At 38.5% G+C, this 25,638-nt stretch overlaps 1 protein-coding gene across 9 annotated transcripts in view; it reads right to left on the bottom strand.

The window, feature by feature from the left end:
- Nucleotides 1-448: 448 nt before the first annotated feature.
- Nucleotides 449-25,638, bottom strand: part of LOC131437430 (cell adhesion molecule Dscam2) — a 249,507-nt gene continuing 224,317 nt past the window's right edge. For 6 of the 9 annotated variants that reach the window (XM_058606762.1, XM_058606760.1, XM_058606764.1 and 3 more), the window contains exons 7-21: nucleotides 19,751-19,940; nucleotides 18,663-19,280; nucleotides 15,123-15,250; nucleotides 14,849-14,985; nucleotides 13,470-14,356; nucleotides 12,335-13,414; nucleotides 12,122-12,274; nucleotides 9,936-11,081; nucleotides 9,713-9,862; nucleotides 9,402-9,572; nucleotides 8,678-8,829; nucleotides 5,235-5,313; nucleotides 5,004-5,168; nucleotides 4,015-4,186; nucleotides 449-3,902 (exon numbers count right to left, since the gene is read on the bottom strand). In XM_058606762.1, coding sequence (XP_058462745.1) covers nucleotides 3,683-3,902; nucleotides 4,015-4,186; nucleotides 5,004-5,168; nucleotides 5,235-5,313; nucleotides 8,678-8,829; nucleotides 9,402-9,572; nucleotides 9,713-9,862; nucleotides 9,936-11,081; nucleotides 12,122-12,274; nucleotides 12,335-13,414; nucleotides 13,470-14,356; nucleotides 14,849-14,985; nucleotides 15,123-15,250; nucleotides 18,663-19,280; nucleotides 19,751-19,940 — 5,448 coding nt within the window. In that variant the 3' untranslated portion in view covers nucleotides 449-3,682. The remainder of the gene's footprint in view (nucleotides 3,903-4,014; nucleotides 4,187-5,003; nucleotides 5,169-5,234; nucleotides 5,314-8,677; nucleotides 8,830-9,401; nucleotides 9,573-9,712; nucleotides 9,863-9,935; nucleotides 11,082-12,121; nucleotides 12,275-12,334; nucleotides 13,415-13,469; nucleotides 14,357-14,848; nucleotides 14,986-15,122; nucleotides 15,251-18,662; nucleotides 19,281-19,750; nucleotides 19,941-25,638) is intronic. The other 3 variants (XM_058606769.1, XM_058606766.1, XM_058606768.1) reach the window with 3 other exon arrangements.

Below are 25,638 nucleotides of genomic sequence, written 5' to 3' on the forward strand. Positions count from 1 at the left end.
CGGATTTACTCCGCGATAATGGTTTCTTCAACACGGTTGAAAACTCGTATTCGTGTTTGCGTGCTTAGCGCCGATGGACTCGCTTGTGTTTTCAAAAACCGAGCTTCGGAGTTGATTTTCGTTTTCTATAGTAGTCAGATGAAAACAAATTCAGGGATTTCGATGGGGTCATATGATCTTTTATTTAAACTTAAGTTTGATAGGTTAAGCCATCGTTAGGAAAATTGATTTCAGAGTTTGGGAATTATTTTTTGGTGCTTCCGGATCCGGAAGCCTTGGACCTTGGAACTATTCAAAATCTTCAACACTTTTCATCTATAATTTCAGAACCAAAAAACGGATTCAGATGAAATTCCGGAGTTTTGTATGAGACCGTAAGACCTTTCAATTGAGCCTAATTTTGAGAAAATGGTCTGGATATTTCTTTTATTTTTCATCCGAAATGTCGTTAACATTTATCCATCTTGTATTTTTATTATTTTCACTTTTGTTTGCTTGCTGTGACAATTAGTTTGAGTTTACAGTAAAATTCCACAATACCTAAATGGATTTGGATGCCAACAGTATGTAGTTTGATTGCCTAAACTGACCATTGTGGATATCTCAAAACGCATCGAGCAAAAAAAAGTCCGGTGTATTTTTTCTGGTTGTAGGGCAGTTTACGATAGCAGTCCCTTATCGATAGCTGGAGAGAATAAAATTATTGACGAGGTATATATCTGCTATTGTTTCTGTGTATTTCCTTTTTATTCTTCTGTTTTGCTAATGTGTTATGGTGGATGCAGTTTTTTTCGAAGTTTACTTACTCTATTCTTGGCTTGTTATGGCTGCTTTCTTTAACGTGTGGCTCAGTGTCACAAATATAATCCATCGGGTTCAGTGTGCTGTTTACTTAGTTTTATAAACTATAATGTGCTAAACACACCTGGAATGGGTTCATTCCATATTGTCTTATCAGTGTTGGTATCTCTATTTTCCAATTCGCGCTCCTCGTTAACTCGTCTTCACATTCATTCGAGTCGTTTTTTTGTGTTAGGCTCTCGTGTAAACTCTATCAGTCCTTGTTTTGTTTTTACATTGGAGAATACTAATTACTGAAGCTCTAACTATCGAATATAAAGCATAAAATCAACAAGAGAGATGCAATCGTGATGAGTTTAACTGAAAAAAGTTTATTAGTTTGTTTGCTCTTATTTACATTACGGTTTATCTAAGGCGTTCTTGTTTTTCATTAGACATCTTTGCCTGCAAATTACTATAGAAAGTTTTTTTTCTCCAGACTTTTTGAATCTGAGTTGACATATTGGATATGTGATTATTGGAAACAATCATTGTATGTGTATTTGTTGTTATGTTTCCTGTCTATAACTTGATACTGAGATACTGTTTATGGTAGAAAAAAGGATGGTTCAAATCCAGCATTAGAATATGTTATCAATGCATAACTTCATACGCACTAAAATACACGATGCATTAGGAATTTGCTCTAGGTTGTGGTTCAGTTGCTCCGGTCTAATAAGCCAGCTGTTGTATGTTCAAATCCCAATCGAGAATATTACTGTCAAAGTAGTAAGTAATAATATTACTGTTATATTTGTATGTAAAATATAAAAAATAGAGTTATTCTCGTTTTTTTTCGTCGAAAAGGAAGTGTTCTATTGTTGTGCAATTTTAGATTTTTTTTTAATGTACTTTCAAACCTTTTCACTATAAAGCTTTTCAAAATATATGATATATCAGAATATTCGGTAGTTCGACTGGTCGAAACTTGGCGAAAGATGCAAGAATTACCGAACAAAGTTGATTTTGTAAAAAAAATATAATAAATCAACAAAATATTAATGATGTATCATGGTTTTATTGGAAACGATAGTTCAACTGACGTCACTTGGAATCTTCTTTGCATTGGACTTTCAAGTGAATTTCGACAATATTTTACCCAGTCAAAACTTGTTCACTAGTCGAACTAACCCTGTAGAAACAAATCAAAGATATTGGTTAAAACATTCTACATTATTTAAGGTTTAAATGCATTTAAACTATGTTCTCATGTTTTGCTCATGATATCTGTTGCGAAAGGCAACTTTCAAGTATTTTGCGAATAGTCTTAAAATGAATCCAAAGGTATGGTTGTAAACAGCCAGTGTTTCTACGAAAAATAGTTTTTCCATTACTTGGTATAATTACCATATGATCAAACGATAGCACATAAATTACGTAGCACAGAAATGAATATACAACAACTGACTTATGCGACCAAGACCTTATGGAACATTGCAGGCGCGTATCCAGAAAAAAATCGGGGGAGATCGGTGTTAAATCGGACACTTTTTAGAAATTGAAAAAAAACATCCATTAAAATTGGGTTTTTACCCATGTCATTTCTACCGCGTCATCTCCAAGCGCGTTTTCAAAGTCAATCCATGAATCGAAATAATACCAGGTTTAGAAAAAGTTTAAGCTATCCGGTCTAGCACCTGTTTCCCCTAAGAATTTCTTGAGTTGCGGGGTCCTGGATACGCGCCTGGATAATTACTTTGAGGAAGCTTTTAAAAATAAAAATTAAATGCATAAACGGATTCGATTCTATGTAGATAACTACCAAATATGTGAAGTCTTGCTGTTTTCCTTCTAGGACTTATTTACTTTTTGTTTTTGTTTCCATAAATATTTACATAGGTCACATTTCTTTCAATAATCATTATTTTGGATTTGTTCGACCGAGATCAATTACATTGTCTTCCTTTTTCTATTTTTTTATTTTCCTTTTTACACATATATTAACATCTATCAACCTCGTGGTCATCGATTGATCGATTATATCAACCCAATCCTATGAATTATACAAAAAATTTCAGCAATCGCACATATTGTATGTGCAATTCCACTAAACCATCGGTTAGTACCAAACAAAAGTTGAACTGAAAATATTTGGTTTACCTTTGGTAATATATGATTTATGGTGATTTTATTGTACTTGTCACTACTGTAAATGAGAGAGTTGGTTGTAAATGTAAATGTAAATGAGAGAGTTGGAGAGTTAACCTAATGAAATAACTGCGACGCGAGAAACATAGAAAATACTAAGTTATTGGGCTACTCTCACATTAAACTATAGGTTTGTAAATCTGAAACCAGAATAAGATCGATTCAAGAAAGAGTTCTACAATTTGTTGACCTAATACATTTTACTACTCTGCTTGTAGCAGAAATAACTACTGAGTTTAAAATATTACTTCGATATAAAATAGTCAAATCAATTAACATACATTTCTATTGTTTTGGCAAATGGTGTGCAGTTTTTATTCCGATAAATTTTTGTATCAAATAACTATCTATTTCAATTTAATCCTAAATTATTATTCGATAACAATTTTTAATACGTATGGAAGCAGTTTCCACTTCGTCGGTTGTATTCCAATCCATTCTCAAAATGGATTGCTTTTCGTTACGTAAAATATAACTGGTTTTCTTTGCTACAAAACTAATTAAACATAGTTGTTCAGTCACAATAACTCAAGGGAGCATTCGATCACTTTGCAGCCTGATAATTCGTTCAGATCGTAGCGTTGTATTGAAAATACGAGATGCGTGCTCGTGTGTTCGTTTATATTGTTTTGTATGCATATGTGTGTGTGTTTATTTTTTGTTAGATATCCTGAAAGTCGCTGTAACAATCCCATCACACATTGATTTGAAAGGCTTCCCGTTGAAGCTTCTGATTGGCACGAGGTCGCGGTGACTGATTACTCGATTTTTTCGTACTACTCAGCTCACTGGCACTGCCAACCAATCCGGATGGATTTACGGACGAGACAGCCAGTGTGGCGTCCCGCCCGAGCAGATCGGAGAACCTGGCTGGCGGTGTTATATGTTCGGAATAGTTCGGATAGTTAGATATACTGGAACGAGGAAGAAAAGCGAAGTGTTGTATTGGTATTTTGGCTATTAGGGACCGACGGCTGCGTCAGTTGGTGGGACGCTAGGTGGTGTGTTGGAAAGCGGTTCATGTACCTAAACGTAGTTTCCTCATTGTGGCTAGAGTAGCCGCTAGAACTTCTAACATGACGCTTCGTCAGGTTCTGTGACGATTTTCCCGACTTTCGTGGTGGATACGGTGGTTTCGACTTTCTAGATAAACTAGAAGGCGAATTTTCGGAAGACGAAGACGTTTCGTCTTGAGTTTCTGGAAGTAGTCACAAAGAATCGAAATTAGTATTATGCAACAAAAGATCAACCGACTCTGGTACTAGACAAACGACGTTGCTTGCTAGTTATCCTAGAATTGGTCTGACTGCATTTGGTAATATGGTTAAACTTAGCGAGAACGATAGTTTTTAAAGTGTATAAGATAAAGAGGATAGGTACCGAACCTTCTGATTTGAATTCAAACACTTCGTACGCACTGGTGGATTGGCATTTGATTTCAGTCGATTAAGGGGTCTTCTAGCTTGAGACGTCGAAATCGTGTCATTTTGTACATTCGTTAGGCAAAGTTTATTCATAATATGTAATTTTTTTAGAGTCCAATACAAAAAAAACAGTGAAGGGAAGACTGAAAGCTAGCAATTATTTGCAATTTTCATTTGATCGGTCAGTGTTTTTTTTGTTGGGTACAAATCCAAACTGAGTTCATGACGACTTACATCATACCGAACAAAGTGAAACAAATCTTCGTAGGACTAGCTAATAGGTAAGGTTAGCAATCATTAACTGCTTTTACCAGAATAAAATCAAAAATAGATTCAAAAATTTTATTGAAATGTATACGACTGAATATTTTTCACTAGTGGTCAAACTGACGTTTTTTCATGGATTTAAAGTACCAGCTATAAATAATATGATTGAAAATTAACTTCAAACTCATTATTCACATTATATAAAGATATGAACTGCAAGCTATTTGTTTTGTAGAATCAAAACTTTAACATTTAGATTTCGAAATCGACTGAAGCAAATAGCAAAATGTTAAATTTTTAACATAAATACATGAAAATGCTTACCTCTGTGGTGCCTATAGTTGGACTGATTGGAACGCGAGGCCATGTCGTTGTCGGACTCAGAACCAAGCGTATCATATTCTGTAATCGGTATATGAAGTGTTAGTATCTTCCTAACTTCAGAATCTGTGGATCCGGGATTGTCAGATTCTATAAACTGATTTATATCTAAAAAATGGTTTGCTTTGCGGGAGACAGCGAGAAAACGACAACGTTATCGAATGGCGTACTCACCTATGGGGTCCGAGGTAGCAGGATCCCTCAGACGAGATCCGCCCTTTCTGCGTACTTTTGTGTACTCAGGCTCTTTGTTCTGGATGGTTTTTCAAATCAGGGCAATATTTGAGATTGGTCGATTGGTATTGATTGGACCGACGAATTTTTCAAGGACGTCGAGTATTTTTTGCAGAATAGGAGATATTGGACGTAAGGCGTTGAGATCAGGGATGTCACGTGATGGACGTTTTAGATTTTTTTTACGGAAGATCATTGGATCGAGTAGAAGAGAAAAGAAAAAGAAAAAGGGGGCATCTGGTAGTTTATTCAAAACTTGTTTCCTTCTCGTGCGTTAGACATTTTTTTCTCTGCACTAGTTTGATGAATGATTTAATGAACAGATTTGATGTCGATGGCTTTTTTAGGACTTTAAGTTAATTTTGGAAGAGACGTAAGTCAGACACGTGATACAGGCAGAATTCAAACCGGAACAAATGAGGAGTAGTTTTTTCGCAGGTGTAATGGTAAATGACGAACTTTTATGAGATGACCATAGGATTCGTTTTATGATGACTTGGCTGAAAAACTTGTAATAAAAACAGTGAATAACGTGATGTTTATGAATATATGACTGATCGAATCCCTACACAAAATATGATTATAACAAAAGAAATATAGGATATCGTAGTTTTGCCTCTCCCAGTTTAACACTAAGAGTGAATTCAGTATTGTTTCGTTATATTCGTATGTATTTTCATGATTGGCATTTCCATAGTGAAAAATCGAACTAAAAAATAGTACTGATACTGGTTCTGCATTGCACAAAGTTCGTGCTATTAGAAGTAAAACGTCAAAAAGGATTGGGGCAAAGATTAGATAATTACAATTTTTTCAGAGAAATCTCGTTTCAGTTATGCTCAATTCAAAAACCGAATAAGAAGATAGCCGAGTTTTGATGAATCTGGTCTTTGCGCTGATATTTTCGTGTTAAAGGTTAGACTCCACTTGGAGATTGATAGGGCCAACTGTTTTTCTCCGGGGGCTCGTACCTAGAGGGCGTGAGGTATCCAGTAGTACAAAAAAATAGCCAAGAGTAGATGCACAGTTTCTGCCCTCATGTCGTAAAAGGCGACAATTGCTGCAGTTTTTTTCGCCTACTCTCAGTTACCAGATTCTTCAGGGTTTTTGTCATTTGCTAGCTCTATTTTACTTAAGTATGTATGTTTATTCGTAATTTTTTTAGCTTATATTACTATTAACCTTGTTTCAAAATGCATTCAGGTACAGTAACATATTTTTGCGATTACCACACTAGGATGCAACGAACCAAGGCAAGAATTTTTCTTCGAGCCAAAACAAGGATACAAAAACCTTGTCAGCGGATTTCGGCAAACCCTGGCAAATGAATTTTCATGGGAGATAATATTTCCTTAAATTAAGTTCCAAGAACGCTTCCAGGGCCACAGTATTATACGAAACTCATGAATGAGGATTTGGACGACGGGGAGTGTTCATGCTCCTCTCTTCTAGCCGGATTTGACATCGGCATATTACAATAACATAGCTCTGCCATGGTTTGAATTCAATAATATCCAGTTTGTTTGAAGAGGCATCAACCCACCAAACTGCTTGAAGCACAGACACATTGAACAATATTGAGTAATTGTGAAGCGAATTTTTAAGAAGAAAGACACATGGGAAACTAAACAGCTTCATCCAAGAAATGAACAGAATCAACTGTGCAGAATTTAATGAGCGTTTATTATTCAGGAATTGAGTTTTTGATTAATTTAAATATCAATGTAGGTTTTACACATTCTGAGAATCAATGAACAGAAAACTAAAATAGAAACTATAGTCGTATGTAACTAGTAATAACAATCACATGTTGCTTCGATACAGTCCTTAGTCCTTTTTTCTTCTTTCTCCGAACGATTCTATCGTATTATGATGGACTAACATTTTAGTTTTTACATCTAAATAGGCTAACACTCGAGAAATATTCAAGGCCAAACTTTGCAATAATACTAAGGTGTTGGTAACGAACTATTTGAATAAAAAGTTTTCGAAACTTCGGAAACAACTTTACCCTACCATTGCTCAAAAGTCTGTTAAGGTCAAGACGCGAGCATTTTCAAAATTTGTACTATATTCTTCGAAAATCTTTAACGAATTAATCTCAAAAAAATGTTTGGTTAACATTTTTTGGTAATTTTCCGCTTTCGACTAGTCATTAGACGACTCGGAATACCTTATGATCAAAAAAGAACCGGAATTTTAATTTTAAAATTCCCGCGTTTGTCCAATCGGTAAACTTTTATTCTCTCAACGTTGGCAACACTTTTATACACATTCTGTCAAATTTTGACGAATATCGTACGATTGGTTTCTGTTTGGCGTCTATACAAAGAAATTGAAAAATTTTCGTGTGGCGATTTTTATAATGGATGAAAATTTAGAACAACGTGCGTGCATCAAATTTTGTGTTGCAAATGGATTTAAGTGTTCCGAAACGTTGAAAATGTTAGAAAAGGCCTTTGGTGAATCGTGTCTAGGAAAAACACAGGCATACGAGTGGTATAAACGCTTCAAAGGTGGTCGTACAAGCTTGGATCATGATGAGATTCCTGGCCGCCCAACAACATCTGTTTTGAATACGGTTTCCCGGATAAACTGACGCGATTGGTCAAAGCAACGATGGATAGAGTGATGTGCTACGTCCGAGTACCTGGGACGCTCTCGAGTCCCTTCGAATCTCGGAGAGGGCTACGTCAAGGTGATGGACTTGTTCAATATTGCCCTGGAAGGTGTGATTCGAAGAGCGAGGATCGACACGAGTGGCACGATCTTCCGAAAGTCCGTACAACTTTTCGGTTTCGCTGACGATTCAGTGAGGAAACTGTACCTGAACGGTTCAATTCGTTCTACTTCCTGTGATTTCCAAATGGTTAGCATATTTTTCTGTACTTATATGTTTAATACGACCAAGAATTAATATTGATCACTCAATTAAGTCCGGACCGCCGACGGTAATCAATGATATGAACTGTATTTAGTATATTGAACTTTTACTGTACTGATTACTGAATGCTGTTTGAAAGTTGTTTTGGAGTGTAATTACTTAAAAATTTCAACCAAATAAATCTACAAACTTTGCCAACCACAATCTTATGAAATTTGCGAGTAATTTTATCATTTCCTAATTATCACAGGTATCGATATTTCCATTAAAAACAGCAGATCATATCAGATGAAATGATTTCAGACTTTCGTTTTAAATAAATATATCGCTAATTAAGTTCCCCAAACATGATCGAGAGTAACATAAGAGATCAAATATATTCCAAAGGCACACCATTCGGCATAGCCAACGCAGCTTCAAGAATAACGGGCATGAGTGCGAGAAATGTCTAAAAGATAGTAATATGTAAGGGAAAGTGATGATATAAAATTAAACTTACATGACAGCTTTCGGTTTTTACATCATGATACACAAATGATCCTCTTACCGAATGATAAGGTCCACTGTAAACATTTCCACTGTATGAACTTTCGCTGTACGTTTGCTTGTTCAACTGAAATGTTGCATACGGGCAAATGTCTTCAATATATTCTGAAACGATGGAAAAGAAACGCAGAAAGGCAAAATTAGAAAAAAATATTATTACGCAATTTTCATGCTCATTGTCTGCTCTTTTGTTGCACGTCTTTATCAACAGGGAAGTCTGATTGTGTTGGAACAATTCCTCACAATTTCGATATTTATGCAAACGGAGACGCTTGGTTTGCTAGTGACATTTCCATCCGTGTGCCACATATTCTTTTATCACTGGCAACGAGAAACAAAATTTGAGAAATAAGGGTAGATGCAAAAATAAGAAAAAATGACGGAAATGTTTTTTTTTTGCTGCTTTATACCTATATACTTTTTTTCTGTTTCTGTTTTTCATTGGCAGGATTAGAAAGTAAAATATGCACCATGCACAAGATTAAAACAATTAAATTTCAACTAGTCATTTTATGTAATCATCTCACACGCGTTCCCTCGAAAAAGAACAGTTATCTATCTGATACGCAATAATAAAATCTTATGTTACTTCTTTTTGTTTACTGATCCCAGCACTATCATGCGGCACTGTAGGCAAAAAAACCTAATAGCAAAAATCAAGCAGAATAGTGGATTACCATTTCCCTCGGCCTTAAAACTGCCCGAATCAACGGAGTTGCTGTTGCGGCTGTTTTGTTGAGCGCGCACCGCCAGATACTGTTGGTCCCGGTTGTGCTTGTTTTGGATATTGGCAATCGACGGCGACTCTGACATTGAAGTTGACGGTATTCGGTTCTGGTTATTTAGCTCTAGGGACGAATCAATGATGCGTCACGTTGGTCAAAATCGAGAGGAAAGAGAGAGAGAGAAAAAAAAATAATAGGAAAGAAAGGCGGGAAATGTATTATTCAGTAGATTTGCATACGGATGGAAAAGCAGACAGAATTACTTCTTTTTCGGATGAGAAGAGCCACTGCGATTAATGCGAATAGTATTAGTATCGAAAGGCAGAGCGGAAGCAGCACCTTAAAGTTGGCGTAAAATGGATTGTCCCCGAGGTGCGGAGAAACGGGATTTGTTAAATCCGGATGAACCATCACTGGGAGGGGAAAGTGAAATGGAAGTTAGTTAGTTGGGTCGAAAATGAACATCGTTATTGGATATTGGTTTACCTCCGGCCGCAGTTAGGGTTGTGTAATTGTATACCGCCATCGTTGCCCCGGCATTGTTGTAAGCCGTCACTCGTAGCTGATATTTGGTGGCAGGGGCTAATTCTGTGACCGTAAAAATTCGTTCCGTCGCTTCGACGTGATTTGATATCATATTCCACAAAGATCTACCATATACTCGATTTTCAATTGAAAAGTGAAGAATTCCACACCCACCGTCTCCCCAGGAGTCCAACCAACAGGTTACACTGGTCGAGTTATTTGTAATCATTTGCGAGTGTTTTGGTTGAACTGGAGAAAGTCCTTTGGTTTGTGAGTGGACAATGTCGCATGGAAGACCAGTTCCTATTTTATTGTAAGCAGTAATGTATAGTTGATACTTTGTTCCGCACCATAAGTTCACCAGCAGATGTGTGTTGGTTTTTGAGTCGATCTGAATCTCTTCCCAATCTCCATGTTCTCGCTTGTAATTGATTACATAACCCAATATCGGTGAACCACCATTCTTGTTATCAATCCACTCCAGAAGCAAACTATCGGTGTAAGTATTGACAACCGATAGACTCGGTGGATCAGGAGGAACTTTGATCTTGATATGATAAACTATTTCATCCCTTCCCCAGTTGTTTTCTACGCTGCATGTATAATTTCCTGCATCTGTGTGTTGACACTCTTTTATGTATAAGGTACCATTTTTAGCAATAAGTTTCCTCGTTCCTGTTTCCATTGCTTGGTCGTCTTGGCGCCAGATCGTTACTGGTGCTGGAACACCTACTTTTCGACAGGGCAACACTAGTGTTTCCTTCCATGGCGTTACAATTTCTTGACTAAACGAAACAATTCTCGCGGGAACTTTGTTATTGGGAGGAACTGTGATGACTTCCGATTTATCGCCTTCACCAACTTTGGTAGATGCCGTTAGCCAAAACTGATAGGTTCCGTGCTCTTGAAGGCGCACAGTTTCGTGTATATCGGCGTACGGTACCAAAGATCGCTTGTGGGCACTCTCTTCTCGACCGCCATCTACTAGTGACATATAGAATGTGTATCCAGTAATGATGCCATTTTTGTTGGCTGGTGGTAGCCAAGAAATGATGATTTTCGTGTTAGAAGCTGGAACCGCCTTGATGGCCTTGGGTGGTGATGGAACTGCAAAAGATAAATATTTCATTATTACTTTAACTTTAAAACTTAAGCTACGCTATAAGTTGAAAATCTCAGGAAATTGGAATTGCTACTTTGCTGATGAAAAAACTGTTTAAATAAATTAAGTATTACGCAAGGATCGGTAATGGTTTTAGCTTCGAATTAATTTTTAGTAAAAATTTGAATTCTAATTCACTTTAATCGACCACATCACATTTTGGTACCCACAATTTTGGTTTTAAACCGCGTTACGAATGATCAATAACAATTTTGTACATGATTTTCTATACATATCATAATAAAACGGGTAAATTCACCGAAAGCCATTCCACCAAAAGCTGTTTTTCCGATTGCCGTTTCACTGAAAGCTATTTCGCCAACTAGGTTATTACACCGAAAGGGCCATTTAGACGAAAGTTATGTTGTGCAGAGAATAAATATCTCTTAAACTTTCAGATATGATAAAACTATCGTAAATACAATGCAATATTGTAATCTGTTCGGTTCTGTTGTTCTCTTGAATGAGAATTGCTGATTTACTGCCCGACGTTTCAACTTCTGGTTTTCGGTTTTATCAAGAAAAATATTTTAATATATTTCTTCTGACAAAGACGACAATCAGTGGTCAAAACGTCGGGTAATACAAAACAGTTGTTCTTATCACAACGCTCGCTAGAATCGAATACAATGCAGGAGTTATTTATTTATTTATTTTAATACCTTATATGATGTAGTACAGCCACATAATCAAAATCAAAATGGTATGTTTCTCGCATACAAACCCGTTATCGCCTCGTTTGCCCGGTCTACTCGAAGCTAGTTTTTTTGTTTTGTTAATCGGCAGCGAGGTCGTATAGCACATGAAAAAAAGTTATATGGCATTAGCCATAATTTTACTTGTGCTTAATTAACGGATAAGTACCCCAAAAATTTGCCGAGTAGATAATAATATCTTTTTGGTGAAATGCCCTTTCGGCGAAACGGCTTTCGGTGACACGATCCTGACTCATATCTAATGCTTAGTGAAGTGAACTAAGGCTTACCGTCTTCATGTGTTGTACAGAAAAAAGAGGCAGTTCTCACTCCATCGCCAACTTTTGTAAACGCTAGTACCCAGAACGTGTAGTTGGTAAATTTCTTTAGATTCTCCAACGTCATGTACTGATTATTTGTTTTTGCAGTATACGGTTCTTTTTCTGAAAAGTATGAATACTACAAATCATTGCGCCAAACTTATGCCTCTTATTTATTCTTACCAAACAGATCCTCGATTTCGATGTATGATACCTTATATCCCCGTATTTTGCCGTTCTGACCCTCAGGTGCAGGAGGCGACCAGGTGATATAAATCGATGTAGAACTCAGCACATCACACTTTGGACTGTCAGGTGCAGTTGAAGGCACATCCTCTAAGGTGTTGAGGGAAATTTCCTTGCTCGGTGGTCCACTACCCTGGCTAGTGTACGCCTGCACCACTATGTTGTACTGGGTACACTTGCTCAAGCCACTAAGTGTAGTTTCACCGCCGAAATGCGTTCGAACCTCGACGGTTTTGAAATTGAAACCCTGTGTCGGATTAATTTCCTTGTCGTTGGGGTTGGTTGCTTCTTGGTAACCTACGTAGTAACCGAGCAGGTTTCCATTCCACTGTTCTCGATCTGGTGCTTCCCAAGAAAGGAAAATTTCGGTGGAACTTTTTGGTTCACCTTTGATGTTCAATGGTGGACCGGAAGGCACTTCTTCTAAGGTGGTGACCTGGATCACCTCCGAGTATTCGGATGCACCCAACTTGTTTTCGGCAGATATTTTAATGTGATATGCTTTAGCAGGCTTCAAATTTTGCAAGGTAATGACCGTCTGTGTTCCGGCTACAGTAATATGTTCGGCAGATTGCCAAGAATCGGTGACCAACTTGTATTCAACGTTGTATTTCTCGATGGGACTGTTTCCGGCAAAAGGTTGACTCCAAGACAGCTGAAGTGTTCGGGATTGTTGTGAATTTATTCGTAAGTTCTTCGGAGATTCCGGAACCTCTTGAATCACTAGCTGAATCGACATTTCGTCATGTCCGAAGGCATTCGTTGCATGGCAGATGTAGACACCGGTATCCTGGCGATAAGTGTGTGAAATCCCTAGCTCTGAAACCATTCCATCATCCAGCACTTGTTCTCGGATATTGTACCGGTTGTCCAACGATTCGTCTATATGTTGTTGAGAGTTTTGTAATTTCCATTTAATATCGATCGGATTGTCACCCTGGACGTTGCATTGGATATGAATCTGTTTATTGCGAGGGGATGTGATTTGCTTACTCTTTGTGTTGAAATGGGCAGGTACTGGAATAAACCATGATTAAAAACTTAAGCTTTATCAAAAACAACATTGACCTACCGTTAACTTTGAGAAAAATTACTTTGCTAACTCCAGTTCCAATAGAGTTTTTTGCTTCGCATAAAAAATGACCTTGTGATTCTTTAGTTATCTTTCGAAATTCCAGTGTGCCGTTTGTATGCAGAGAGACGTTCGGTTCGTATAAAAAATCTTTGTATTCTCCGGGAGTGTTGCCAATCGCTTTCTTCCATGTGATTATCGGTTTGGGATGGCCACCGGCTTGGCAGTGAAGAGCGACATCTTGCCCGGCTTGAGCACTGGAATCCTTTGGTTCGAGAATCCATTTCGGTGGTACATTTACTGTCAAAGGAACTGTGAAGCTTTCGCTTCCCGCCACGTTACTCGCAATGCAGGTGTAATTACCCGAATATTCCGACGTGATATGTTCAATGACTAAACTGGCCGAATACTCATCCAACCGACGAATCACCTCATTGCCGGTTCCGAGAATTGGTTTACCGTTGCGTTCCCAGCGAAAATTTACTGGTAGATCTCCTTCTAATATTTGGCACGAGATGGCAGCACGCATTCCTTCGCGCAACATGTTGGTCATTGCTTGGATGGGCATGATTTTTGGAGGCACTATAACTTGAATCTCTACGTTTCGTCGAGATGTTTGTTTCTGCTTGTTCTGCGCCATACACGTATAAGTTCCGGCATCTTCAGTTCGCTGTAGCTGCTCGATGATAAGCGTACCATTGTTGTAGGCTCGTTGGCGACGATTGATTGGTAGTGTCTGACCGTCTCGTTCCCAGTGTATTTTATCAATCGGATAGCCGGCTACCGGGCACTTTATCACTAGATCACTACCGGAAACGCCGGTGATTTTAGGCATCTCTCGAATGTATGGAAGACCGTATATGTTCACTCGGGCACTATGCGATACCCTATAATTGAATTCGGGCAGAAAACAAAATCAAATAAGAAATGGAAAACAAGGTAACATTCTGAATCGTTGAGTCAGAGTGTATATTATAAGAGATTAAGGGATGTGCAAGGCTAATTGAAAGAAAACAAAGCATGAAAGATTGATTAGTTCATATTTCATGGTATGATGAAAAAATAGATAGGATTGCTACTACCGTTTTGTACGTTACCGTTGACCGAGGTTGTATGGAGGAGCAGTAAATCAAATTTTCGTGTAACTTTACTCACGAAATGGCAGTTCTTATTCAATCAGTTCAAGATTGAGCATAGATAAAATTTCACCTCCGTCTACGGTAAATGTTTACTCTTGAGAAAACCACAACGAGCAGATTATTTTTATTTCCCAGGAAAACATGCAATAACGAATGAAGTGAAACGGAATGGATATTAGGAAACAGGAGTTGTGGTGAGAAATCATTTCTCTAGAGTTCTACGTTTATTTCTGTACTCACCGGCCGATGCTGTTCTGAGCCACGCAGGTGTATTCCCCACCGTCCTCCTCCTTCACGTTGGATATATTTACATGGCTGATTACGTCGTCGTGAATGGTTACATACTGGCCAACAACGAACCGAGAGCTATCGGGGATCTGCAACGAGCCGGAAATAAATGGGCAAATTGTTATAAAAATACGTCATAGGCAGCTTATGGTTGCGGTAGGAACGCTCTGCTCTGCACAGATGTTATAATGAGAAGTAGCAGATTCTCTGAAAAAGAAATACTTACGGGAAAGCCATCCAACTTCCAGGTGAATTGCGGTGGCGGATTGCCCGTTCCAACGCACTTTAATGAAACTGTTGGTCCAGGTTGAAGCGTCTGCTCAGAAAACCAGTATAATAGTTCCGGTGTAGCATCTTGGGTGAAATAGAGCATAGAAAAGGTGGTTTGTGAACCTTTTGTGTAATAGTTTTGATGCAAGTAAAAAAAAAGTTTCGGCTAATGTCAATTTGATAGCATGCGATAATTTGACCGTTATATTTCCTAAAAATAAGCTAACTGTGTCAATAATTAGTTGCAATTCAGCAATCGTTTCTAAACTTGACACTTTATGCTCCAACATCAATGCAAGAGCAAGTAGGAAAATTGAACTAAACGTCATTTCATTAATCAGTGGATTGCGATGCTTTCAGATTCAGTATTTATAACTTCAATTTTTAGACGCAATAGCATAATACAAATAAGAGTGGAAATGTACCCAATGTCAATAATCACTATTTTCAATACTACATCAAAACGTTAATCGTATTCGAAAGCAAGGCTTTGAATATCTCAAAATCGTTAGCTTCTAACTTCTAGCTGTAACTTCAATTTTAAAAAAGGCACTAATAACATTATTATCAGATGTTGTTTCGTGAAAAATGAAGCATCATTTTTTTCATAGCATGTTTTTTGTTTCGATAATAGAGGTTTCAACCAAGTCATTTGCCTCTTCGGGCCAGAAAAACTCAAATAATCTGCGTGGAGTCATCGACTCTATACCCGTCTCATGTATGTTTTTGATAGTAACCACTTAATTTCCTATAGCTTTTTCCTAGACACCATTTTGATAAACTTGATAGTTTTGAGTTATACTGATTTGAAGAAAGTTTTGAGTCGAATCGTTTTGCTTCGATATACTGAGAACCTAATTTGTATACCGGAAGTTCTTGGCGCCCACGTGTCGGGAATTTTGTCAGCTTCACGTATGATTTTTGACATTCCGCAAATCGACTGTACTTTGTGAACAATCAACATGAAAACCGAAAGAAGGGAAAAAATTGTGCACAGTTATTTGGAAAATTTATTGTGATCTGCATCTAGGCTAGCTAAACAGCTGAAATTGCCCAGAAATACCGTATGGCGCGTTATCAAACGGTATAAGGAAACATTGACGACGATTCGGAAGCCTCAAGCCAATCGTCGGAGTGAAACTGTCGACCGGAAACTGCGTGGTAAGATTTTGAAGACGATTAAGAGGAATCCTAATCTGTCGGACGGTGAATTGGCCAGAAAATTCGGTGCTGCCCATAGTACCGTGAGGAGAACTCGACTCCAGGAAGGAATCAAGTCGTATCCAGCTAGCAAACAGCCAAATCGGACCATAAAACAAAATAGTGTGGTTAAAATTCGTGCTCGGAAACTATATGACCAGGTGCTGACCAAGTTCGACGGGTATCTTCTGATGGACGATGAAACCTATGTCAAGGCTGATTTCGGGCAAATTCCAGGTCAAAAATTTTACTTGGCAATGGCTCGGGGGGATGTTCCAGCCAAATTTAAATTTGTTTTTGCCGACAAATTTGCAAGAAAATTTATGATTTGGCAGAGCATTTTGCAGGCAAAAAAAACGAAAGTTTTCGTTACGAATAAGACAATGACATTGGAACTATACCAAAAAAGAGTGTGTCGACCATCCAGTAATGTTTTAGCCAGATTTGGCAAGCTGTCATTACAGCAAAATCGTTCAAGAATGGTATGCAGAGAAAGGGGTCCAGTTTGTTCCGAAAAACCTTAACCCACCCAACTGCCCCCAGTTCCGGCCTATTGAGGAATACAGGGCAATCATGACGAGGATACTCAAGGCAAAGGGAAAGGTTGTCAAATACATCAATCAGATAACGACCTAGTGGAATAAGATAGCTAAAACGATGGACGAAGAAGTTGTGCGCCGCCTAATGAGCCGTGTTACAGAAAAAGTTCGAAACCATGACGAATAATTTTATCCGTATTTTTTCTTAAAAGTATGAAGAAAACGCTACATTTGAATAAAAAAAGATCTTGAATTGTCTTTGTTCCAATTCTGTGTGAAGCAAGCTTTAAAAATTTTTGATCACTGCTTCAGGAATTTCCAGAAGTGAAACCTGGAGCAAAGAATACCAAAGAATAGTTTCTATGGCTATCAATTACCAAGACCTGTATACTGGACTAGTCTTAAAGATTTTAACACTCTTGAAAATAAAATTATTACATTAATCACTCTGCAATTCTGGAACCAGACGTCAGAACACACCACAGGAGACTTTCGTTTGATTCTAAGTTTACGAAATTCTATTCAGCCTTCAATAAATACCTAACGAGAAGACAGATTGGAAAAGATCAGACGAAACAAGTAGCAGAATTAAAAGTTAGTGAGAAAATTATCACTCGAACCTGTAACTTTTCCTATCCGGGGAACTCGTTTTGCCATTTAAACAACCCTGCATGTGAAACACCACGCAGAAATCAGCCTAATTGAGCAGATCTTCATCTTGGTACAGTCTCTAGTCAGTTCAAATAGCAGTTATGCATTTGCATAGAGTTCCACGAGCTGATAAGAAAACACACCACACAAACGAATCGCTACATCAGTTCACTCATTGCTCGCGCTAAACAATGATTTGATATTTTTTGTTTTCTCAAAAGTGAACCAAGTCACAAAAGAGACATTGCTGATGAAAGTCATACAAAATTCAAGGCGACTTCAATCAAAGCAAATCGATTAGTGTACATGTCTTGATTTTCTTGCATATTACCTTAAAATTCCGGAATCGGAAGTCGAATCCGGATCAAATTCAGGATTTTTTTGTCATTTGAATTTCATTTCATTTAAATCAGCTCATTTTAGAGAAAAGTGCGTGTCCAAACAAATTTTGCGATCTCGACTAACTTATTGGAATGGTCCCACAAAGACACCAGATCTAGCCGGAAACGGACACTCAAGACCCTCACCGATCGGACTAATAGCATCCTCAATACTGTCTCTTCAAATGAGAAAATAGGACGATGGATAATAATGTAGAAAATGTAATTATCATGACATGTAATGTTGACCCCTAAATCCCCAACCCATATCCTATACCAACTCCCAAACAAGACATGCCACGGCGAAAGACCTAACTGTCAAAACCGAGTATAAATAAGCATTCGTCATAATCAAGCTATTCGGTCATCTGAGCCGAAGCTCAGACATTTTACATAGGTTTTCATAGGATAGCATAACTTTTCCGTGTGATTGAGACAAAAAGCTAGTTTTATGATGAAGCTAGTATTATTCTACTATAGCAAAATCGAATTCGAGCGCATAATTGTAGGTAATAACTCTGATGTTATTTACAAGACCACTTTATCTTCCATGCTATCGAAACAAAGGAGGTTAGAAAAAATGGCAGCATTTTTCTTTATTCCAAGGTTTTAATTTCGTTGGCAAATTCTCTGCCGGTCACGTGTGAGGCCTACAAAACTTTTGTAAAAATGTATAATACCTTATTGAATACCATATCTGTTGAGCAGTTTTCATCAGATACTTACCTCCAAGTTGTAACTCGGCAGTCGACTGTATCTGTTCCCATTCATTGGATACAAAACACTGGTACATGCCCTGATCCTCCTTCTGCACGTTCTTGATCACGATACGAGGTGTGTCGGTGTAAATCTCTATACGACTATCCCGAACAATGGGTTTCCCGTTATGCATCCAAAGGACTTCGTGGGCCGGGAATCCCGAAATGATACACTGAAATTGTGCATCCTTACTAACATCTACGGTTTGTACTTGTGGCTGCAGGTGTGCTGTAAGGGGTGCGGTAACGGTCAACGTCACCTGGATTGTCTCCTCGCCGGCTGTATTGTTTACCCAGCAGAGATACTTCCCGCTATCCTCCAGACGGGCCTTGGCGATCTTTAGCAATCCGGCCGAAATTATGCTGATTCGCTCATTCAGCTGGAGTGGAATAATTTGATCCTTGACCTCCTTAAACCAGCGATACGTTGGAACTGGGTGACCCTGGGCTACACAAGGCAGCGTGACTTGTGCATTCACAACTACGTGCTTGAGCGAGTGTTTCTCTACATTAATTCTAGGTTGTACTAGTCCTTTAGGTTCAGTCACTATTACTCTACCTGGATATGTTGAAATTTGTATTTCGCCTGCAATTCGATTGAAATAATGGCAGAATAGAACAAGATTGTAATTTAGTCCCGCATTGCAGAAATTTTTGTCTATGGTAAAAATCTTGACATAGGCATATGTTTTATTGTTTATTTTATCAGAAGTAGAGAGATTCTCTGAAATTATCTCGCTTTTACCATGGAATGCTGTTATAAAATTTGACACGTAGATAAACAAATAAAAAATATTACTACAACTAACTTCCACTACATTCAATTTGTTCTACCAATTGCTGAAATATTCTTTCCATGTCGACGTACAGAGATGGTTACAGGAGACGGCCATTGAAACAGTTACCATGATCCAAAATTAAAAAAAAAACTGGATGCTCTCTCTGATTCTACTCTGTATCGGTATCTATGTTAGTAGATTTTTTCTGTGTTGCCTCGCCCAGAATGCTACAACCGTTGCAAACGATTTAGCTGCACACACTTCAGGTATCACTCACCTGTTAGTCTATTTACAGTTCTGCACGAGTACGTTTTATACGCATCGCTTGGCCCGGCGTTGTTGATGTACAAATCGCCGTTCGGTAGCACGATATACTTGCCACCGATGTCGGTATTTGGATACAGATGGACACCGCTGTCCTGTACCCAGGCTGTGACAACCACGTAGTCTAGAATGTAGCTTGGTACCTGAAATAATAAAAAAATAGAGTAGTTGTTATATGAATAGAAAATAATTCCTAGCATTCATAATCGAATGGCATTTATTTACCTTTCTCACAAAGAAAGGCTACACAATCACTGGAAAAGCTAAACTTATTTTTTACCGAGCACAAAAGGGGCCCAGTGCTATAAATCATTCGAATCAGTTCGTCGAGATCTGTGTGTGTGTGTGTGTGTGTGTGTGTGTGTGACAAAAATATGCACTCACTTTTTTGCGAGATGGCTGAACCGATTATAACAAACTTAGGCTCAAATGAAAACCACTCTTGCTCCATAGAAAGTTTTTGAGTTTCATATAAATCTGACTTCCGGTTCCGGAATAACAGGGTGGCGAGTGCAAAAAACTGGAAATTCAATATTTTGCAGTTATTGAAGATTGTGTTAAAATAAGAAAATATTGCTCTTATCTCTACGGTAGTTCAAAGATAGATTATTTGTCTCTGGAAAATTTATGTTTCGTGATTTCAATTTCTTGTTGGGTTCCTCAGATGCCCTGACGTCCTGGTGCTCTCGCTTCGATTGCTTTAGTTTTGTAAGCAGGGTTGCAAGCGGTACTGGAGAATGACACGAAACAGCAGACAGTCAAATCGCACAAATGGCAGCAGTCGCAGACTATACTTCACCGTAACTGTAACGATGAAAAATGTCATAGGTCTCATGACATTTTCTCTCGTGAATGTCGCCGTATGCTCCCATCGATAGCTGTTCTATTCTCTACAATCTGATAATCTTCGATAATGTAATGATCCAAATTATCTATTGTTGTGTAGATGTCCGCAGAATTTTCTAAAATTCAATGTGAGATCTGTATTCAAACCAATTGGCTGTATGATACTTGAATATGTAACTAATTGGATTAATTATAGCTTCGTTGGAAAGTCTGAATGTTACTGGAAGATGATCTGAGTCAAAGTCAGCATGTGTAATCGGTTCGCTAAAAAGTGACTTTGATCTGTTAGAACCAGATCAATTGTAGAGGGATTTTTCACGGAAGAGAAGCAAGTCGGATTACTGGGATAAAGAACAGTAAAGTAACCAGCAGAGAGTTGATTATGAAGTATTTTACCATTACACAAAGGTCTCTTTTTACACGGGAGTTACGTACCGTGTTAAAAAAATCCGTGTAAAATAAAACCGTGTTGATTGCGGAAACCGTGCAAAAATAAAACCGTGTGGAAAATTTGACGTAATAATTCCAAAAACCGTGGAGTATTTGTTTTATTTATGATAAAATGTAACTGTTTTCACATTAAAAACGGAAATCTAAAACCAGCCTGGGGTTACGAGAAGGTCTAGTCATACTTGATAAAACACATTGGATGACAAATTAAAATTAGAACACTCAGGAAACACGTTGTACGATAAGCAAATTAATCTAAATGGCTCATGCCTTCTGCTTAATGAATTCGGTTTCCAAAAGAACGATAGTACGTACAATCTAGAACGTTCGACTAAAGAAGTGCTAATAATACCACCCATAAACACTTTTATTGCAAATAAAGCTTGAGAGTAAGTTCTTTTCAATTCCGAAGTTGCGATGTGTAGTAAACACTAACGATCTTAATAGTCATTTTCAACTAAACTGTGTGGGAAGACATGGGTATTGGATGAAGATCTATGCACACAGCGACAGAAGTAAAGGGGAAGAATTCATTGAGATGAATATGGATCAAATTAGAAAAGGTATTAACACATGGATCAATAAGTCCCGAGACCAGGGCTTGTATTGTGAATCCTCAAACGAACGAAGCAACAAAAAATATCTGCTGTGAACACTTTGCTTAACATAGCTGAATGAGAGACCTATATTAGAGAGAAACTGGATGCGTGAGAGTATATGCTACTGAGCAGACCAATTCCCCTTGCCAAGTAAAATGACTGTGCTCTCAGTCTCAGTTAACACATGAACTAAGCAATCCATGACAATGTAATGGAATGAAGGGTTCACTCTCGTTAGTATTGTACGAGAAAGAAGACCTTGCCTCGCGGTGTGCTACAAGACGCGAAGCAAAGTCATATAGGCAATGTTTACGGTTTATTTTTAAAAAGTAGGTTTACAGAAATCATTTTTAACATAATGTTCGCATTCCAAGACCAAATTTGAACACATTTCAAACATACTTTAAACATTTTATAGCAGAAGTTTTGCATTTGAGCCCATTTTCAAAACGATCAATTTGTTTCTTGGCAGTTTACACTGTGTATATATCCTAGAAACACTAAAAGCAATGTTCTTTAAATTAACATTCATCGGAACTAAAAGTTATGAAACTAGTTTCCTCATAGGCATCTACAATATGAGAACCATTCATCAAATGCTAACCTCATGAAGCATAGGTCTCAGCAAGCGGGCATATTCATGAACTAATGAACGAACGAAGCAGCTCTCCTGGCTTGGGTTGCGCTGTGAATTCTACCTGACATACGAATGTGTGTGAATAGCACAGATGGTGAAACCCTTTCGTTCATATTCGTTGCTTCAATTTGCAAGCCCTGCCCGAGACTAACAATGGAAACAACATTTTTTTTGCAAAATTTTTTTTTATTCATCAACATAATCAACTTTTAGGTTGATACAATGGTTCCAACGTTTTTCCAATTTTTCAATACCATGTTTATAAAAAAATTTATCTTTCGCTTCAAAATAAGCTTCAGTTTCAACGATGACCTCCTCATTTGAGCCAAATCTTTTTCCCTGGAGCATATTTTTAAGATCAGCGAAGAGCCAGTAATCACTGGGGGCTGAATCTGGCGAGTATGGGGGGTGTGGAATCAGATCAAAGCCCAATTCGTTCAATTTCGCCATTGTTTTCATCGACTTGTGGCAGGGTGCATTTTGTTCCATCAAAAGCAATCGCGGCACCCACTTGGAAAAAAACCTTTGTCATGCTAAATTGTTCATGAAGGATAGTAAATACACTTCCATATGATATCTGTGTCATCTCAGCAATCTCACGGAGCTTCTTTCATTATAATTTTTGTCACTTCACTCACATTTTCCGGTGTAAAGGCTTCCACAGGTCTACCCGAGCGTTCCGCGTCATTTGTGTCGGTACGACCACGTTTAAACTCGGCGAACCACCGACAAATCGTTGGTGTTTTTACCCATTAAAAAACAATGTTTTATCAAAACACGAAACTCGGTTTTTTTCCATTTTTTAAACAAACTACAAAACGACTGTACTCCAATTCCGATAACTCAGCTTTTTCTGGTCGGATCGACTTAAAATGTTGACCCGTTTCAAGCAAAAGCTAGTACTCTAGAAAGACGTGGTTACTGGTTTACTACGAGCGCCATCTCTGCTTTAGTCTCGGGACTTATTGATCCATGTGTTACTATGTGTCATGCTGAAGCAATTCATTTCATCGGTGTAAATCATAATACTAATAGAGTTATGTTATTCAAATGGGTATAAAATACTGTACTGCTCGATACGATGAAAAAAATTGCTATGAAATCTATGAAATCTATGATATCAATGACGATGCTGACATCATACACCACAACTGAGCGAAAGAGACGTTGCCGTGTAATTTACAACAGGGATTAAAGATCTGAAGACTGATTAATCATTTTATGGAACGACATTCAATGATCTCGTGAGTTGTTGAATGAATGATTTTGTTCCGCTATGTCTAATTTAAAACCTGCCCCCCCCGCTCCCGATGTTCAAATGGAGACTTCCCTTGTCAGTAAAAAGTCCCGCATAAAGAGCTACCCTGATGGGCTCGCACTACCGGCCGGGCCTTACGCGGTCTATTTCCGGACCAAATCAAAGGAAAAAAAACTGAATATTTTAAAAATATCGCGGGACCTGTATTCGCGATATAATACCATAAAAAGTATAGATAGAATACGGCCAGACAAGCTCAGGGTCCTGTTTACCAGCTCAAAACAGGCTAATGAGCTTGTTCAAAATGATCCTTTTACGCTGGAGTACCGCGTCTACGTGCCAGCTCGTGAAGTCGAAATCGACGGTGTGGTCACCGATTCGAGTTTGACTTGCGAGGATATTCTTAAGTACGGGGCGGGTTGTTTTAAAGACCCCTCACTTAGGAATGTCAAGATACTGGATTGCAAGCGATTGCATTCAGTATCGATCGCCGGGGATGGAACAAAGTCCTATCCCCAATCAGACTCTTATCGTGTGACCTTCGCCGGATCGGCTTTACCTAATTACCTCCTCTTGGACCGGGTTCGTCTGCCTATTCGTCTTTTTGTACCTCGTGTAATGAATTGCACCAATTGCAAACAGCTTGGGCATACAGCTACCCATTGCAGCAATAAGCCACGTTGTGCTAATTGTGGAGAGGCTCATGCGGATGGCTCTTGCGGTAAAAATGCTGAAAAGTGTCTCTACTGTAAGGAGGGTTCGCATGACCTAATGGCATGTCCCGCATACAAACTGCGCGGAGATAGGATGAAGCGTTCTCTGAAAGAACACTCCAAGCGTTCATTTGCAGATATGCTTAAAAGTGCCACCCCTCCTAAACAGACAACAAATCCATATGCTTGCTTGTCAACTGACGAGAGCGAATCTGACGACCCTTTAGAAGGTCCATCTTCGGCGGTCCCTCATAGCTATAGGAAAAGAGCAAACAAATCCTATCATAAGCTCCCTAGTAAGGGTTCGAAGATGTCTTCCGAAGGGCTTCGAAAAGTTACAGCTAACGGGAATCGTGACAAACTACCGAAGCAAAAAGCTCCTGGTCTCGGAAAACTCAATTCCGAGATGGAATTCCCACCGCTTCCAGGGACTAAAAAATCCCCAAGCGTCCCTGAAAATCCACCAGAGAACCAACTAGGTGCTGGACTTATAAAGTTCTCTGATGTTGTGGACTGGATTTTTACAACTTTCAATATTTCAGACCCTCTTAGAAGCATTTTAATTGCTTTCATGCCAACAGTAAAAACATATTTGAAGCAGTTGACTGCAAATTGGCCCCTTCTTTCAGCGATTGTATCTTTCGATGGCTAAATCATCCACCGAGGTCACGGATCTAATCACTGTTTTACAGTGGAATTGCAGAAGTATTATCCCAAAAATAGATTCAGTTAAATTTCTAGTAAACAATCTGAAATGTGACGCATTTGCATTGTGCGAAACTTGGCTAACTTCTGAAATACCCTTAAACTTTCACGATTTTAACATTATTCGTCTGGATCGAGATAATCCCTATGGAGGAGTACTTTTGGGGATCAATAAGTGCTATTCTTTCTATCGCATTAACCTCCCCTCGATACCAGGTATTGAAGTTGTCGCATGTCATGTTACAATCAAAGGTAAGGACCTTTGCATTGCTTCCATCTACATTCCCCCAAGAGCCTCGGTTGGGCATCGGTGGCTCAGTGATATCGTAGAGCTCCTTCCTGCACCGACGTTGGTTTTAGGAGACTTTAACTCACACGGTACGGGATGGGGCTGTCTTCACGATGATAACAGATCAACTATGATCCATGATATCTGCGATAACTTCAATATGACAATCTTGAATACGGGAGAAATGACACGGATTCCTGCACCACCAGCAAGACCAAGTGCGCTGGATTTATCCCTTTGCTCGACATCGCTACGGTTGGATTGCACGTGGGAGGTAATTCCTGATCCCCACGGTAGCGATCATCTACCGATCGTAATATCAATCACCAGCGGCTCAAAACCAT

Source organism: Malaya genurostris, chromosome 3 (genome assembly GCF_030247185.1).
Source record: "Malaya genurostris strain Urasoe2022 chromosome 3, Malgen_1.1, whole genome shotgun sequence".
Lineage (NCBI taxonomy): Eukaryota > Metazoa > Arthropoda > Insecta > Diptera > Culicidae > Malaya > Malaya genurostris.